This window comes from Notolepis coatsorum, assembly GCF_963971535.1.
Source record: "Notolepis coatsorum genome assembly, chromosome: 3".
In the NCBI taxonomy this organism is placed as follows: domain Eukaryota; kingdom Metazoa; phylum Chordata; class Actinopteri; order Aulopiformes; family Paralepididae; genus Notolepis; species Notolepis coatsorum.
The window spans coordinates 78355090-78373276 of NC_140167.1; the positions used below are offsets into that span (position 1 = coordinate 78355090).

Here is an 18187-nt window from a genome sequence, read left to right on the forward strand (position 1 = left end):
AAGGGGGGTCCCGCTGGTTGTAAGTCAGTAGGGGGGGGGGGGGGGGTTAGGAGAGCCGCTGGCGATATCCCATCTGGCCGACGATTTCTTGGGAGAATTCAGAGTGCTGAACACGGTGCCCACAGAACCTCGGTCCACAGATTAATACAGCTGGGCCCTCTTGTAGACGGTAGCTGCCGGTCCACAACGAAGAGACGTGAGGCGACCTCACTCGGGGTAGAGCGCCGTCTCACCTGGACTCCTCTCGGGGGGTAGTTCCAACACTCAGCAGTGTTGGCTGTTATCCATGGCATAATCAAAGCACCCAAAGCATGTAGATAATCCAAGCCGTGTAGGGCTCGCCGTCGTCCGGGTAAAGTAATCCAATGTACAGGTCCACTCGTCCTGGCCCAGAACTCCTCGGATGAAAGCACCACACGTGGTCTGCCCAGCCTGGTTAAGACTCTAGATAACGCCAGGAACGATGGGGGGTACTGCTCACTTTATAACTCTAACCGAACGATGCACCATACATAATAGACTATTATTAACTTAATAGAAATACGTCCCACTCGACGGTATAGTGCCAAACTATGACAATTCAACTATTAATCCACATGATGTCTCAATGCCTATTCTGAGGCCAAGTAGGCCATACTGCACCACACGTGGGTCGTGGGTGAGGCTTCACGTCTGTTACTAGGTTGGAGGGTAAAGGACTAATGGACTAAAAGAAAGTTCTACTTTACTTGCGCCATATATATATGCGCTGTGAACAAATAGTACCATTCGTATTTCGCCAGACGTATTCCTACGCGGAACCGGGCTTGTAACGACATGTTCGTCGGCACGATTGAACTTGAACCAAGGGGCTTGGCTGCTGGCGCCAGGTTCTTGTCCAATGGTAGAATGAAACTATTATGGGCTGTTAGTAGACTAAAGGGATATTCAGTGTATATGTACAAGGAATATACAAGGGATATCAAACGATATACAAATACTATTAAATATATATCCATAAATAAATATATATATTCGGTTTAATCTGATCCTTCACAACATATAGGATTACTGTATATGTATGTGTGTAAATGTATATGTATAAGTGTGTATTGTCCCACCAGAGCGAACTCGTCTACATGTAGTCTGGTCTTATATGTGTGTGTGTATATATATATATATGTGTGTGTGTGTGTATTAGGGCTGTAACTAACGATTATATTGTTATCGATTAATCTGTTGATTATTTGATCGATTAGTCTATAAATCTAAATGATTATTTTACCAGAAACATTTACAATCAATTCTATTTGCAATTTAATATTTCAAAATGTTTTACTAGTATCCTCAGGTCACATGGGTAGTTGCCTCTTTGACACCACCTACTGAATACCCAGAGTAGGAGATGAGCCATGAAGTTTATTTATGTCTATAAATGCTGTGTAGTGTGGATGCCTGAGTAGGTACTGCTTTTTATCTATTGACTCATTATAGCTACTTTATTATCTTGAAATAATATAACACCCACTCGTTACTATGACATTGTTTATCATTACATACAATGTATACATGCCTGTAGCTAAATGCTGAAAAACAGTATTTAAAATGAACTTTTTAGCTTTAGATTAAAAAAAACTACCAGCCAGAGAGACTTTTTACCGGCCAAAAATGATAAATAGCTTTTTAGTATATCTCCATGATTATTTAATGTATTGTGTGTTATCTCCCCACTCCATGCTATGGTAGTGCTTGTGCCAGCACAGGAGATATAGTTACAATTTATTAAATCTTAAAAAAAAATATATATTATTTATTAAACATATTTAAATCAATATCTTCCTTTTGAATAAAATAGGCTCAGGAATCTGGATTATTAAAGCTAATTAGCTAATTAGCCATGTCAAAAAGAGTAGCCTATAGTACATTTATACACACACACAAGAGAGAGGGAGAATAGCTTATAGCAGACTTAATGATTTTACAATATTTTTGGTAATGAAGTTAAATATTTATTATCATCGTTTTTATAGTGTAACGCTACTTCAAATCACTTTCCTCACTATTGGAACTCTTTCCAGGGTTAGCTTAGCTTAGTTAGCATTAGCAGCTAACATTAGTTAAGGTTTTTACCGCAACGTGGGCATACAGGAATGGCGAGGATGTAAAGCATGGACAGGCTGCTCCTCAGGGCTGTAGAACGCACGGCTGAAGAGCTAGATGTCATAGCTTCTAAAATTGAAGGTGGGGGGTATCGGGCTCAGCCCCTCCCTTCCAGCGGGAGTTGATGTGAAACACGGAAGTTATCAAATGCGAGTGAAATGCACACTGTCAAAACCAACGAATAGTGGTTTAAGAGAAGTTATTTATATTTTGAACGTGATTCATTGCACACTAGTTCGATTACACATTGTGCATTTTATGACATTGAACGTCTGCCATTTCCACCGCAAAATGCACATACAAGTAACAATACGATGCGTTGAATATGCAAATCGACGAAATTTCATGGTCAATCACGTCGACGCTGTCAGCGAATCGTTGCAGCCCTAGTGTGTATATGTATATATATAATTTATATATGTATATATGTGTGTATTCACCAGAGTGGACTTGTCTACATGTAGTCTGGTCTTATATATATGTGTGTATATGTATATAATATATATGTGTGTATAAGTGCATATTCACCAGAGCGAACTCGTCTACATGTAGTCTGGTCTTCTCTATCTCTCCACTGGTGGCAAAAGGCAAGATGGCCGACTCAGCTCCCTTAGTGAATAACACTGTTCCTCCTACACACACACACACACACACACACACACACACGCACACACACACACACGCACACACAATAAAACACAATAATTAATTTACAAACCACAGACACAGCCAACAAGAAGGTCATGGTTTTGCTACCAATATCACAACAGTTAACCTCTTAACTCATTCAGCGCCAGTGTGTATCCCCATCCCTGTTGTCAATGGGCCACGCTTTAAATGTCCCATGTCTTATAAATAGCCATTTCCAGTGTTTAGCATTGTTTTCTAGCAATCTGGGGTTGTATCAACAATGTCTATTTCTCTAATTCTCATTTTTACGCACTCCTCCAGTTCAGATCTCAGGAGATGCTCCCACACTGAACTAAGCCATTCGAATTTGACTGTTTTGCTGACATAGAAAGAATTCTCATCTGCATAGTAATGAGTATGTTTGTAACCACCGCGCACACTCAACCATTATTTATTGCAGTACGCAAGCAAATGCGTGGAATTGAAGTTTAACAGTTAGTTAGCATTGGGTTAGCATTTAAAAACGTTATGAGCAAAACGGGCAAGATATGTTGTGCTGTTCCTGACTGCCAAGCAGCGAATACGTCCTTGCATTAACACTTTAACTGCCGGGAAACGCTTTACAGCGTCATTCCCGGCCATGCTCAAGTTGCCGAAGGACGCTTTACAGCGTCTTTAATATCAATATTTCAAAAATCTGTGATCGGATTCATATTTCCCCTCCGCTGGCCTGAGATCCACCAGGAGGACCCACTGAGCTCTCTGGCGGTTCAGGAGCGCCATCTGGTGGCCGATCGGCGCAATCGCCAAACAGGAAGTGCTGTGGAGGTTGTGCTGGTCGGCCATATTACTTCCGGGCACTCTGTTTGGCTGCCGGCACTCTGGCTCGTCACAATATATAGCGATCCATTGCCAATAACTCGATAAACAACATGATTTGGACGTATAATATATTATTATATACTATATTATAGTATTATACAAGCTGGAAATGGTTCATCAGGATAAACATCCCATAATCGAAAACGGTCTACACCACGCTGATCGTCCAACGGCGCGAGGAAGATCCGGTAAGATTCAGCGTTATTTTTGATCGTGTTCCATATAAACTGTTATGATGAACATATGACCCACACTAGATGAATGATATAACGCTGCCCACGGAATTATAAACGATCCCCCGCCCATCCGGTCATCATCAGATCATACGTAGATCATTCTAGAAGTACGTCCAATTGACATTTTTTATATCGCCCCGATTGCCATCAAACTGTATTTCATCATCAATATAATGCATTTGGGGCTATAGATCACGTTCTGGAGAAAGCTGCAGAAAGAGATGAAAACATACTTATACATTAGACCATACTTTACTATGAATATGTGAATGAAAAAGTTTAACGTTGCTACACAATGAACAATACATATAGGACTTTGAATGGGCCCTAATAATGGCAATGTAGCAATAGAATTTAAAAAGTTATAGCCATGCAAAGAAGGGGTACTTCTCCATAGACAAATAGAGCTGGCAATCTATGGTATATCATGAATTTAACCCATGGCACCCAAAGTGTTAATTTCCTGATGATGTCGTGATCCGCCAGCAATGGGCCAAGTTTGTTTTGTTTTTGGAGACCCGCCAAATGTGTACCGCACATTTTTGCAAGGAGGACATTGAGAATCAAGGACTTTATAATGCTGGGGTGATTTCCAGGATGATTTCCAGGATGTTACTAAAGAAGGGAGCTGTACTGAGTAATCGAGTATTCGGGACCCGAAAAGAAAATATCGAATCAGTAAGTACAAATGTCGCAATTAGTCATTGATTCACTGTCGGGGTTATATTTATTATGGACAGAAGTTGTCAAATAATTACCCAGCAACTGTCAACTGTCTGCACATGTGTCAATAGTGTATTAACACATTGGTCGCCAAAATCGCTTTTCAGCGTTATTGCCCGCCATGCGTTGGCCGCCAACATCGCTGTACAGCGTTTTTTAGATCAATATTTCATTTTTTCGCCATGGCATTCATAATTCATCCACCCAACCCCCGATGCCCTAGCGGGACCCTAGATGGGACTGCAACGGCTCAATACCGCCGCCTGGTGGATGGTCGGGCGAGTTACACTCTCGCAAAAACCGGAAGTGTCATCGGTGCATCGAGGAAATTCCTCCGGCAGTCACATCTCGCTACGGGACTCCTAACAGACACTATAGTACATATGGATTGCTTTCTAAACTTAATAATCTATATAATTTCATTGCGCCATACAAACCGGAAATGGACCTAGGCGATCGGCGTCGAATAATTGGGATCTTTCACCGCCAGTCTCATCGGCCCACGGTAAGAGAACAGTAACGTTATTTTCAGCTCGATTGTGCGTTTCCTTGTTTGTAATCAGTCTGATCAATATATCCACCCATAGTACATAAAGACGTTACTGATGATCAACGAATTATAAACGACCCCCCCCCCCCCCTTTCCTCCACGCATGATGAAGCATAATGTATACCGATCATATACATTTGAATTTTTTAATATAGCGTGTATGGGAAAGAAACGGCAATCGATAATCTATCATATGCGTTTGGGCCTATAACTAGCGTTTTTGGAATTACAGCAGAAAAGATTAAAAACATACTTATATTCTCGAAGGTATTAACACAACAATGTATGAATGAAAAAGTATAACGTTCCCACATCCTGAACGATAGATAATCGATGTTGAATGGGCCATAGTAATGTCAATATAGCAATACAATTTAAAAAGTTATAGCCCTGCAAAGAAGGTAAACATCTCCATAGGCTTTTAACGGTGGCAGAGAGGGGTATAAGATGGGCACAACCCCCGGCGGTCAATGTGTTAACGTTACTGTTTTACTGTAGTGTTTCTGCATTTTGCTATTTTACTCTTTCTTATACAGTAGGAAGGGGGAAGAACGTGGGTGTTCCTATGACTTGTATTCAGCTCACAGCTTCGAAACTCCACTTATTTTGTTTTTACAATGTCAAAGCCTTTTAAATATAATCAAAACGCTCCTGCATTTCTGTCCACTTTATCGTTTAATTTTTTTTGGTCTACTTTTTCTCCCATTTTCAATTTTTCTCCCATCCCAATTTCGTATCGTCCAATTCTACCCTCCCCTGTCTCGAACGCTGTTAGGCCATGCCTCCCACAAGCCGGCTGTAATGTGGACGAAGCCATACATTGCACGTGTCCCCTCCGGTACTCGAGGTAGCAGCCGTCGCATCTTTTCACCTGCACAGCGCAATCTTTCAGCGTCGGGGGTCTGCGTTTGGAGGGCACGCCGCCCCGTGTTGAATATTGTATAGTTTGAGAGTGATCCGGACTAATTCCTGGAAGCTGAGTTATGGCGCGCTATGTGCATTTTGCGAAAGTCGTTGGCGTTGCCTGGACACGATACTATTTCCAAATCAAAGGTATTATGTTTCATCATGAAGGCATCAAAGGGGGGGGGGGGGGGGTCGTTTTGCGATGCTCTGATCGTCAGCAACGGCATACATTTTGAATACTACATATGTTGATCATTGCGATCGATGTGAAATCATTGTAGGATCAAAGTAGGATTGACGTCATCCTTACCTTTGCTAGGAGGTATTCCAAAATGAATATTCCAATTGTCTGATCGCGATTTCCAGTATTGATGTCATCATGACTGGACATGAAATGGGACAAAATATGCATCAAGTGTGCTGGACACGTTCCAAGTTGCTCGAATTAAGCGTTTCACTTGCCCGGGTCCAAATTCTCCGCCCGGACCATATAAAATGTAACACACAGTGTGAAATAAGGTTTCAAAGGGTAGGCAATACTGCCACCTAGCGGGATTCAGCCGGCATTGCACTCTCGAGGTCTCAGAATGAGTTCCAATGATAACACTGAGGTCCGTGAGAGTGTATAGAATACTTAAAATAGAAAAAAAGAAAAAACTATGAAAACGATCGAAAACCCGACTTTTCTCGGGTTTTGGCGCTCAACCGATAACCTGACTTTTTACGTGATTGGCGCTGAAAGTGTTACCGTTCAATGGCCCTCATACGGGCCGTCACGCCCGCACGGTGCGCCACTTTGCTCTCGTCTGTCGGCTCTGGGCTGCGTTTCTCCCGATCATTCAATACATTGTTGGAAACTTGAATTTTCCGCCTTTCGACCGTCAACGTTGCAACGGGAAGGGGGCAGAAGAAGACCAACAAGTTCTTTGTTTTGAGCAGGGGGCACTCTGTCCTCTGGACTTGTCAGTAGCAATGCCACTGTTACGATGAGGATAATAGCTGGCAGTGAATGAGTTAAAGGGATGTGGGAAACACTGGGGGGGTTTGAACCTAGACAGCCCGATTTGTGATCACAGAGCTCTTGAATTTGTTTTATTTTATTTGTACTTTGTCTCGTTGTCTCCCGATTGACTGGATTCTGCCACGGAAGCGAACCAGTTTTGCGCTCTAGTTTAGGCAAGTTTTGTTTTGGTGGTTGCGGCGATCGCCCCATGCAATGCGTGGTGTTTATTTTTTGGAAAAAAATACCTTTTGGGGGAAAAGAAGATTATTTACATTGCGTTTTGAATCACCAGAAAGGTGTTTTATTTTGGTTTTGGAGAAGGAGAGTCACGGTTATATAATTTTTTGGTGTGTTTTATTTTTTCTTTATTATTATTACGTACTATGTACACTACACAGTTAGTACACTACACACAGTTCGGGTTCGGGTTTGATTAAATAATGTTTGTACTTTGTAGAGTCTATGGTTGTATGTAGTCATCGTTCTGCAGCATCAGCCGATGTACTTAGAGTGATATTTGATGAAAGTATAAAACAAACATTCATCTGGTGAAATTAAAAACTACGATTGTACCTGATGGAGTCTGTAGAATGACACTCATCCTCCTACGATCTGCATCAAACTCTAATACATGAAGCAACTTATACCTAGAGAAGAGAGGAGGAGAGAGAAGGGAGGAGGTGGGAGGAGAGAATAGAGGATAGAAGAGAAGAGAGGGGGGAGGAGAGAAGAGAGGGGAGAGGAGAGGAGAGAAGAGAGGAGGGGAGAGGAGAGGAGAGAAGAGAGGAGTGGAGAGAAGAGGAGAGAAGAGAGGAAAGAAGAGAAGAGAGGAGGGGGGGATAAGAGGAGAGAAGAGAGGATAGAGAAGAGAGGAGGGGAGAGGAGAGGAGAGGGGAGGGAGGAGAGGAGAGGAAAGGAAAGGAAAGGAAAGGAAAGGAAAGGAGAGAATAGAAGAGATGGGAGAGGAGAGAGGAGAGGAGAGGAGAGAAGAGAAAAGGGGAAGGAGAGGAGGAGAGGAGAGAGAAGAGGAGAGATGAGAGAGAAGAGGGGAGGAGAGAAGAGAAGATAGGAGGAGAGGAGAAGAGAGAAGATTCAAGAGGTTTATTCATCACATACATACACTATTATACAATATACAGCTATACTCTGTCACTATGCTATCCTAACTATACTATACAAAAACATCCAGTTATGCTTTGTTTTCTTTCTTTAAAGTGACCTTTTTTCTTTCCTTTAAAGTGACCTTTTCTTGTGTGTTTAAAGTGACCTGTGGTGTGTTTGTGTGTGAGAGAGTGCAGAATGTGTGTGTGTGTGTGTGTGTGTGTGTGTGTGTGTGTGTGTGTGTGTGTGTGTGTGTGTGTGTGTGTGTGTGTGTGTGTGTGTGTGTGTGTGTGTGTGTGTGTGTGTGTGTGTGTGTGTGTGTGTGTGTGTGTGTGTGTGTGTGTGTGTGTGTGTGTGTTCATGTGTGTTCATGTGTGCTTGTGTGTGGAGAGATCAGTGTTCAATGTTCTGATGGCCTGGGGGAAGAAGCTGAGTCTCTCTGTTCTTGCTGCGTGTATGCAGAGATGAGAGGAGAGGAGAGGAGAAAAGAGAAGAAGAGAAGAGAAGAGAAGAGAAGAGAAGAGAAGAGAAGAGAAGAGAAGAGAAGAGAAGAGAAGAGAAGAGAAGAGAAGAGAAGAGAAGAGAAGAGAAGAGAAGAGAAGAGAAGAGGGGAGGGGAGGAGAGAAGAGAGAGAAGAGAGAAGAGGAGAGAGGAGGGGAGAGAAGAGAAGAGAGGAGAGGGGAGAAGAGAGAAGAGAGAAGAGAGGAGAGATAATGAGGAGGAAAATAAAAGAGATAATGAGATAAGGAAAGGATAGAAGAAAAGAAGAGAAGAGAAAAGCAGGATATAGAGTATAATTTAAATATGATTAATTAATACTACATTATATTTCCTAATCCACTCTGCATAGGAAGACATGTTTCTTTCTTTATATATGAACACAATCCATCATACTATATATATAAACACCATCCATCAGACCTTATAAACACCATAAAATCAGACCTTATATACAGTAGTTAAGTATATATACATGTCTTGTCTACATGGTTATTATAAAACATGATGTGGTGATAGTGGTTATAGTGTTGATAGTGGTGATATAGGTGATAGTGGGGATAGTGGGTTTGGGGATAGAGGTGATAGTGGTAATAATGGTGCTATTAGAGGCGATAGTGGTGATATAGTGATATTGGAGGATATATTAGAGGTGATATAGGTAATAGTAGTGATAGAGGTGATATTAGAGGATATATTAGAGGTGATAGTGGTGATATTAGAGGTGATATTAGTGGTGGAAGAGGTGATATTAGAGGTGATAGTGGTGATATTTGTGGTGATAGACGATAGTGGTGAAAGAGGTGATAGAGGTGATAGAGGTGATATTAGTGGTGATAGTGTTGATAGAGTGATAAAGGTGATATTAGTGGTGATATAGGTGATATTAGATGTGATAGAGGTGATATTAGTGGTGATAGTGTTGATATAGTGATAAAGGTGATATTAGTGGTGATATAGGTGATATTAGAGGTGATCGAGGTGATATTAGTGGTGATAGTGTTGATATTAGAGGTGCTATTAGTGGCGATAGTGTTGATAGAAGTGATAAAGGTTATATTAGTGGTGATATTAGTGGTGATATAGGTGATATTAAAAGTGAAAGAGGTGATATTAGAGGTGTCACTTACTTCTCTGACTTGCCAAAGGTTTTGATTTCCATGGTTTCACCGTTACTACCAGTGAAGGCCACGCCCATCCTGAAAGAGACAGACAGACAGACAGGCAGACAGGCATGCAGACAGACAGACAGACAGACAGACAGACAGACAGACAGACAGACAGACAGACAGACAGACAGACAGACAGACAGACAGACAGACAGACAGACAGACAAATAAACAGACAGGCAGGCAGGCAGAGAGACAGGCAGGCAGACAGAGAAACACACAGACAGGCAGACAGAGAAACACAGACAGGCAGCCAGAAAAACAGACAGGCAGACAGACAGACGGACAGACAGACAGGCGGACAGTCAGTCAGACAGGTCTGCAGCCGTTTTGAATCTCCAGTGATTGTACATTATGAAGCTTTTCTCAGGGGAGTTGGTAGTGATGGTACCGAAACCAGGCTGTAACCATAGCACCGCCTCCATCCAGGCCCTCTGGCACAATCCCCTCCCCTCTTTAAACCCACACTCCTACGCAGAGAGTCAAACATCTCTGTCCAGACAGGAAGTCAATGTAAATTGACTATCGTTTCCTGTCTACTTTAGATGAGTTCATGTGACATATTATTAAATATGATATAATTAACGACAGCATGTCCTCTATCAAGGCCTCATTCTTGGCTACAGCTTTCTGACCACAATACCTTCTACCAGCTTCTCACCTGGTGACTAGAACATTTGACTGGCTGAGAAAAGCACCACTAGATTATCTTACCTTAAAAAACACCCAGAAGCTACCCTTAATCATGTTGGGTTTATGGCCGTGGTTTAGGAGAACCTGTTATATTACTGTGGTTTAGGAGAACCTGATATATGACTGTGGTTTAGGAGAACCTGATATATGACTGTGGTTTAGGAGAACCTGTTATATTACTGTGGTTTAGAAGAACCTGTTATATGATTGTGGTTTAGGAGAACCTGATATATGACTGTGGTTTAGGAGAACCTGATATATGACTGTGGTTTAGGAGAACCTGATATATGACTGTGGTTTAGGAGAACCTGATATATGACTGTGGTTTAGGAGAACCTGTTATATGACTGTGGTTTAGGAGAACCTGATATATGACTTTATTACACGGATTGGTTGAATGCTTGATTCTGATTGGTCAATCACTGAATTCAGCAGTGTGTTATTTCTTGATAATGACCGCTGCCCTCTATAACTGACCGGTGTCTAATTAAAACCAGCTTTGATCAAAGCCTCAGAGCACTTGGTTCATATCAATCCGCATTTCCGCATTAAGAGGTCCCGGCCGGGTACAACTTTGTTTACATCTGATATTGATTGATTGATTGACTGATTGAAAATTTTATTAACAGATTGCAGAATGGGTACAATACAGTACGGCTCAATACACACAATTGTTAAGGGGATGCAGACCAGAGAAAGACTTTCGTCTTGTTTACATCAGGGTCCCCCATTTTCAATTCATCATAACATATATGACATACATGACACAGATTCTAGACATTTATGACATACCAGATCTACAAATATACAGTACTGTTTGATACAAAAATAGTCTAAAAAAGAGAGTATATACATTTGAGGGGGAACTCCTCCCCCTCAAATTACTCACCGACACTGTGGCAAAAAACGTTACGCTTCTCCGTATAACTAACAATGGAGGATTTATTTAAGGTTCATTTTAACATATTTGGAGACAATTTTACTTTTGATTCGTGATGCGAAGTCTGCGGAGTTACTGGGCTCCAACCACTACAGACAGGGAAACGTGGAGCAAGATTCTGTCCTCCAATCCAGGCAACAGCAGCACATCTGGTTGAGTGTCTCTCATAGTAGCCTGTCATCTAGTAACTAAATGACGCTTTAAGCAGTAGTGTATCCTCCTAATATTACAATTATCTGATTTTAGTTATTGTGTTTCCTAGGTGTGTCCACTGCAAAGCCGCGGCAAGACCCACACGTAGAGAGATGAATGACAGAAGCGTCAACTTCAATATTCCCAAAGAAGTCCCATTCACTTTGTCTCACTGTACCTTCAATGGAAATGTTCAGTTTAACGTGAATACTCACACTAAATAGGCTAATCATTAGCTGCTAATATGTGTACTAGGCATGCTATGCTCGCAGGCAGCAGTCAGCCTACGACAGAATGCCCAGAAGGCACTACTTTCTTGAGCGGAGCATCTGCAGACTTAATGTAAACACATTCTAACTAAATAAAACCATCCTTGTTATAGCCTTTGTGTCAACTGTCTATTTATTCTATTTAATTTCTTTATTAAGTAGCTGTGTAATAAGCGGGATCATTTATGGCCAGCCGGTGATTGTTGAGATTTAAAAACCCTTCAGGGTGATTAGTATGATAGTTACCCTGTCAGGTTTTTAAATCTCAACAATGACCGGCTGGCCATAAATGATTGTTATGCGTGGTTTAGGAGATGACCAGACCTTTTCATAGCCTCCACCAGAGCCTTCTCATCTGGCGAGGAGGCGTAATACTCCATGTGATTGGCTGAGAAGCCGTTGGAGAGAGAGAAGGGGTCTCCGCCCCCTAACAGACTGTCAGGCTGGTCGTAGCTGATCTGAACCGTATGACACAAAGACACCGCCTTCAGGAACAACACGTCTTCTGGACTCTAGACAGAGAGAGAGATAAGGACAATAGAGAGATAGGGACATTAGAGAGATAAGGACATTAGTTTAGGATAGACAGACAGATAGAGAGATAAGGACATTAGAGAGATACGGACATTAGTTTAGGATACAGAGAGATAAGGACATTAGTTAGGATAGACAGACAGATAGAGAGATAAGGACATTAGTTTAGGATAGACAGACAGATAGAGAGATAAGGACATTAGAGAGATAGGAACATTAGAGAGATAAGGACATTCGTTTAGGATACAGAGAGATAGAGAGATAAGGACATTAGTTTAGGATAGACAGACAGATATATATTAGGGGTATACCATTAAATATATGATGTATGTACCATGTGTGTATTATTGTGTGTTTGTGTATATTAGTGTGTGTGTGTATTAACGTGTGTATTAGTGTGTGTATTCATGTGTGTGTGTATGCGTGTATTAGTGTGTATATCTGTATGTGTGTACGTACTATGTGTGTATTAGTTTGTGTGTATGTATCATGAATGTCTTAGGATGTGTATGTGTGTATTAGTGTGTGTGTGTGTGTGTACCATGTGTGTGCGTGTGTGTGTGTGTGTGTGTGTGTGTGTGTGTGTGTGTGTGTGTGTGTGTATGTACCATGCGTGTATTAGTGTGTGTGTTTATACCATGTGTGGATTATTGTGTGTGTGTGTGTACATTAGTGTGATGTCCACCTAGAATAGGGTTGGGTACTGAACTCGGTACTTAAGGGTACCGACTAGGGGTGTAACGATTCGACCTCACAACGGTTCGATTCGATTACGATTCTTCAGGCAACGATTCAATGCATCATGAAATATCTTCATTTGACCACGATTCGATTAATTTTCGATGAATTTTCTATACATTTTCTATCAGTTAATTCCCCAAAAAAGAATTTATACACAAATGTGGGTGGGGGAACTGATTCACTCAGCATGAATAGACTATAGGTCAATAAAAACAATACACACAAAAAAAAACATAAAAAAAATGAATTAAAATTTTAATTGATTTTGTCCCAGATTATAATCGATTCTAACATATTCAAATCGATGCATCGAATCGAACACATTAGAATCTGTGTTCGTACTACAGAGTAGCGATTCACGTTAGATCAATCGGTGCCACATTTCGGTACCTAAGACCAATGGCGTCATTTCAGTAAAAGCCAAGGTATGGCAAGGAGGGAGGGTGGGGGGGGGGGGGGGGCTTTGGATTTCTTTTGTCAAATCAGTTGTGCAATAGTCACTTTTGGTGAGTTGTTTCTATACAATTCACTTATATGACATTTAGGTATGACACAGGACTACACAAGCATTTAGTATAGAAATGTGTCAACAGACTAAAGCAGAGAACCACAATATTTTGCATACAAATTATGCTGAGCAGAATTTAATATCATAATATCACGCTCAACATAGGGGCCCCCCAGGGCTGTGTTCTGAGCCCCCTCCTCTACTCCCTGTACACACATGACTGCGTGGCACAGCGGAACAACAACACAATCATCAAATTTGCTGATGACACAGTAGTGGTGGGCCTGATCTCTGCCAACGACGAGAGGGCCTACCTGGAAGAGGTAGAGAATCTGTCACAGTGGTGTCAGGAGAACTGCCTCTCCCTGAACGTCAGCAAAACAAAAGAGATGATTGTGGACTTCAGGAGGTCGGGGGTCAAGGACTACAGCCCCCTCAGCATCGACGGGGCACCGGTTGAGAGAGTGAACAGTTTCAAGTACCTCGGAGCCCACATATCCGAGGACTTGACATGGACCACACACATTGACAGTGTTGTGAAGAAGGCACGACAACGCCTCTACTTCCTCAGGTGCCTAAGGAAGTTCCAAGTCAGTCAGAAGATCCTTAAGAACTTCTACTCATGTACAATAGAGAGCATCCTGACTGGCAACATCACCTCCTGGTTTGGGAATAGCACTGCACAAGACCGTAGCAGACTACAAAGAGTGACACGTTCAGCCGAACGCACAATTGGAGGGGGGCTTCCCACCCTCCAGAACATTTACAACAAGCGGTGCAGGGGTAAGGCTAAGAGAATCATCAAGGACTCCAGCCACCGAACAACTGCCTCTTTGAACTGCTGCGGTCAGGCAAGCGATACCGGAGTCTTAAGGCGAGCACAGAAAGACTCAGAAGAAGCTTCTATCCCCAGGCCATCAGGCTGCTCAACGAACAATAAACACTATGCAACAACCATAAAATGCACACAGCACACACACCCACTTAAACAAACAACACACTGCAGCACCCACTCTCCACACTTTAGATCACCTAAACACACTTTACACTTTATATTTATTGGTAAAGGATTTGCACTACAACTCGTACACCTTACTGTAAATTGTACCTAAATTGTACCTCATCCCATTTCTGCTCTGCACTATATAGTATTGTATATTAGTACATTGCATAGAATATTGTATGGTAACTCAGTTACTTCTATTCTGCATCGAACATTGTACATATGTCTATACTGAACACTGTGATTTTTTATTTTTGTATTACTTCTATTTTACATGCTATACTATTTTATTTCATACTATCTTGTCTAGCACAGTCTCTGGAGCGTAACAGTAAGAAGCATTTTGTAAAAAAGCATTCTGTACTTCTGTATGACAACTATTAAAGAAACTTGAAACTTGTCTATTACTTTTCTTGCAATTGAGCCAATTTTCCTTAGGTACGGTTTTGAGGTGTGTGTTCAACAGATGTATGGGTTCACAAAAAGTATGGGTTACTGAATGCTGAACTGCACTGTTATAATCACTAAGCCATTGTAAGACCTTACCTGTGTCCCTGTATCACTCGTCTCTGCTGCCGTTTGAATAAAAAACTTTCGTATGTCCATTTTCCTTTTTTTCTTCTGGCAGCATATTTGAGTTAGTCACCTACAGTAAAAGTCATCTAGTGAAAGTGAGATAATTGACTATATCAAAACATGCTAAAGCTGTACCGAATAGTTCGAAGCTTCGTTCATAATGTTGACATTCGAATTCTAAATCAACATTAAATATTTGTATTTTTAATTAAAAAAAAATAGATTTTGGGCGGCTGGGTGGCGCAGCGGTCTAAGCGCTCGTCACCAACGCAAGAGACACTGGTATCGAATCCGGCTGTCAGCGTTGCTTCCGGCTTGGCCGGCCGTCATACTGGCTCAATTGGCAGAGTCAGCGGGAGGGAAGCTGGTGGGTGGTATTCTGGTTGTTGTAAACAGCGACTCCTACAGGTCGGTCAGGGCGCCTGCACAGCAAAGAAGGGATATGGTGAAGGTAGTGTGACCTCCCACGCGTTACACTTCACCAATGGGAGTCCGCGCTGGCAGGTGAAAAGAGGTTGCTTGCTGTCTCCTATGTGACGGAGGAAGCATCTGATAGACTTCAGGACTCCCTAGACCGACCAGTGGGGGGCACAAGCGAGCAACGACCAGGAAGGGGAGGGGGCATAACGACTAAAATTGGGATGGGAGAAAAATCTGAGAAAAAGTGGATCAAAAAAGAAAAAAATATATTTATTTTTATTTTTTATTAATATTAATTGGCGAGTGCCATACCTTTCCATACCAAAACGACGCCCCTGCCTAAGACCCGCCCAGTTAGAAAATAATTCCAATGACGCCATTATAGACACAGACCAGCACGGACCTTCAATTACATGCAATTGTCATTGATTGACAGTCGATTCTGCCAATTACGTGACACCGCTTGCACCCATCTCTGCTGTTGATAACGCTAGCCAAGTTAGCACACACACATACACACAGTGGGCCAGTGACTTTGATGTAGGGGTGTAAAAATGCATCGCAATGCATCGATCCTAAGGGGACAATTCAACTGCATCGATTTGAAAATGTTAGAATCGATTATCGCAATTTTAATGTGTACAGTGTTATGTTATTCTCATGTCCGTTACAGCCAACACAACGACATACGCTACTGCATCAACGTTATGATTAACAAAGCAAGGCATTCGTTTTGTTGCATTAACGTTATATTACTATTGCTATCGATAAATCTAGGTGTTCTAAAATCTATTGCTATTGGTAAGACTAGAATAAGTTACATTAATTTAATGTTACTGTCTTGGAAAACTCGCGCAATGGCGGACTTTCCGGAAGTAAAAAAGCAAATGAAAGCTTCCGATTGGTCATTTCCTTTCTTTCCCTTGAAACCAGTCACGTCACTCTACTGTGATTGGACCGTTGGCTTGAGTGCAATGTGGGACTTGTAGTTTTTGAACGATTAGCAGCGGAGAGAAAAAAGCACGACTGAGGTTGTAATCTTCACTTGATTTTTCCGGTTCACACACACATATTCTTAGGGGCAAATGCGAGTAAAATGGTTGCACTGTAGAGCCCTGATTAGTGTGTATTAGTGTGTGTATGTACCAGGTATGTATTAGTGTGTGTGTACCAGGTGTGTATTAGTATGTATGGACCAGGTGTGTAGTGTGTGTATTAGTGTGTATGTACCAGGTATGTATTAGTGTGTGTGTGTACCAGGTGTGTATTAGTGTGTGTGTGTACCAGGTGTGTATTAGTGTGTATGGACCAGGTGTGTAGTGTGTGTATGTACCAGGTGTGTATTAGTGTGTATGTACCAGGTGTGTATTAGTGTATGTGTACCAGGTGTGTATTAGTGTGTATGTACCAGGTGTGTAGAGTGTGTATGTACCATGTGTGTATTAGTGTGTATGTACCAGGTGTGTATTAGTGTGTGTGTACCAGGTGTGTATTAGTGTGTGTGTATTAGTGTGTGTGTGTACCAGGTGTGTATTAGTGTGTGTGTACCAGGTGTGTATTAGTGTGTGTGTACCAGGTGTGTATTAGTGTCTGTGTACCAGGTGTGTATTAGTGTGTATGTACCAGGTGTGTATTAGTGTGTGTGTACCAGGTGTGTATTAGTGTGTGTGTATCAGGTGTGTATTAGTGTGTGTGTACCAGGTGTGTATTAGTGTGTGTGTACCAGGTGTGTATGTACCAGGTGTGTATTAGTGTGTATTAGTGTGTATGTACCAGGTGTGTATTAGTGTGTATGTACCAGGTGTGTACCAGGTGTGTATTAGTGTGTGTGTAGTGTGTGTATGTACCAGGTGTGTATTAGTGTGTATGTACCAGGTGTGTATTAGTGTGTATGTACCAGGTGTGCATTAGTGTGTGTGTAGTGTGTGTATGCACCAGGTGTGTAGTGTGCAGTGATGGGAATAACGACGTTATAATTTACCCGAATACACCAAACAGAGTAAACATGTGGCACAATTTATAAAGCAGCTAAAAAAATACACATTGGAAAAATGCAGAAATGAGTATTGAGGATAAACAAAGTTATGTTATATTGTGTATGTAGTGCTGTACTATATTCACTGCTGTCAAGTGAATCAAGTTTTTTTTCTTTTCTTGTAATCTTTTAATATAAGTAAAAGTATATTCTATATTGTAATACACTAAATAATGTTATATCTAGTAAAATGTATGGAAGAACAAATATAAATGTAAGGGGGTAGGGATCAATAAGCTTAGCTTCCCTCTACTCCTTTTTTGGACATGTCTGCTAACCAAACACATTGCTCTTGACCTTTTGTTTATAATTCCTTATTTTTTTCTTTTTTTAATGTTTTTCTTTTAATGTTTTTTTTATTTGTTGCTATGATTGTTTGGTTCGACGGAACAAGATATCGTGAGTTGTTTGGAGAAATATGGAGAATAACATGTCCAAA

General features: G+C 41.5%; 1 protein-coding gene across 1 annotated transcript in view; it reads right to left on the bottom strand.

Annotated features, from left to right (window-relative positions):
- Positions 1-18187, bottom strand: part of atp11b (ATPase phospholipid transporting 11B) — a gene marked incomplete at its 3' end in the record, with an annotated part of 109973 nt that overhangs the window by 25249 nt on the left and 66537 nt on the right. The window contains exons 14-17 of the mRNA XM_084311257.1: positions 12256-12443; positions 9799-9867; positions 7643-7716; positions 2668-2771 (exon numbers count right to left, since the gene is read on the bottom strand). Of these exons, the coding sequence (XP_084167383.1) occupies positions 2668-2771; positions 7643-7716; positions 9799-9867; positions 12256-12443 (435 nt within the window). The remainder of the gene's footprint in view (positions 1-2667; positions 2772-7642; positions 7717-9798; positions 9868-12255; positions 12444-18187) is intronic.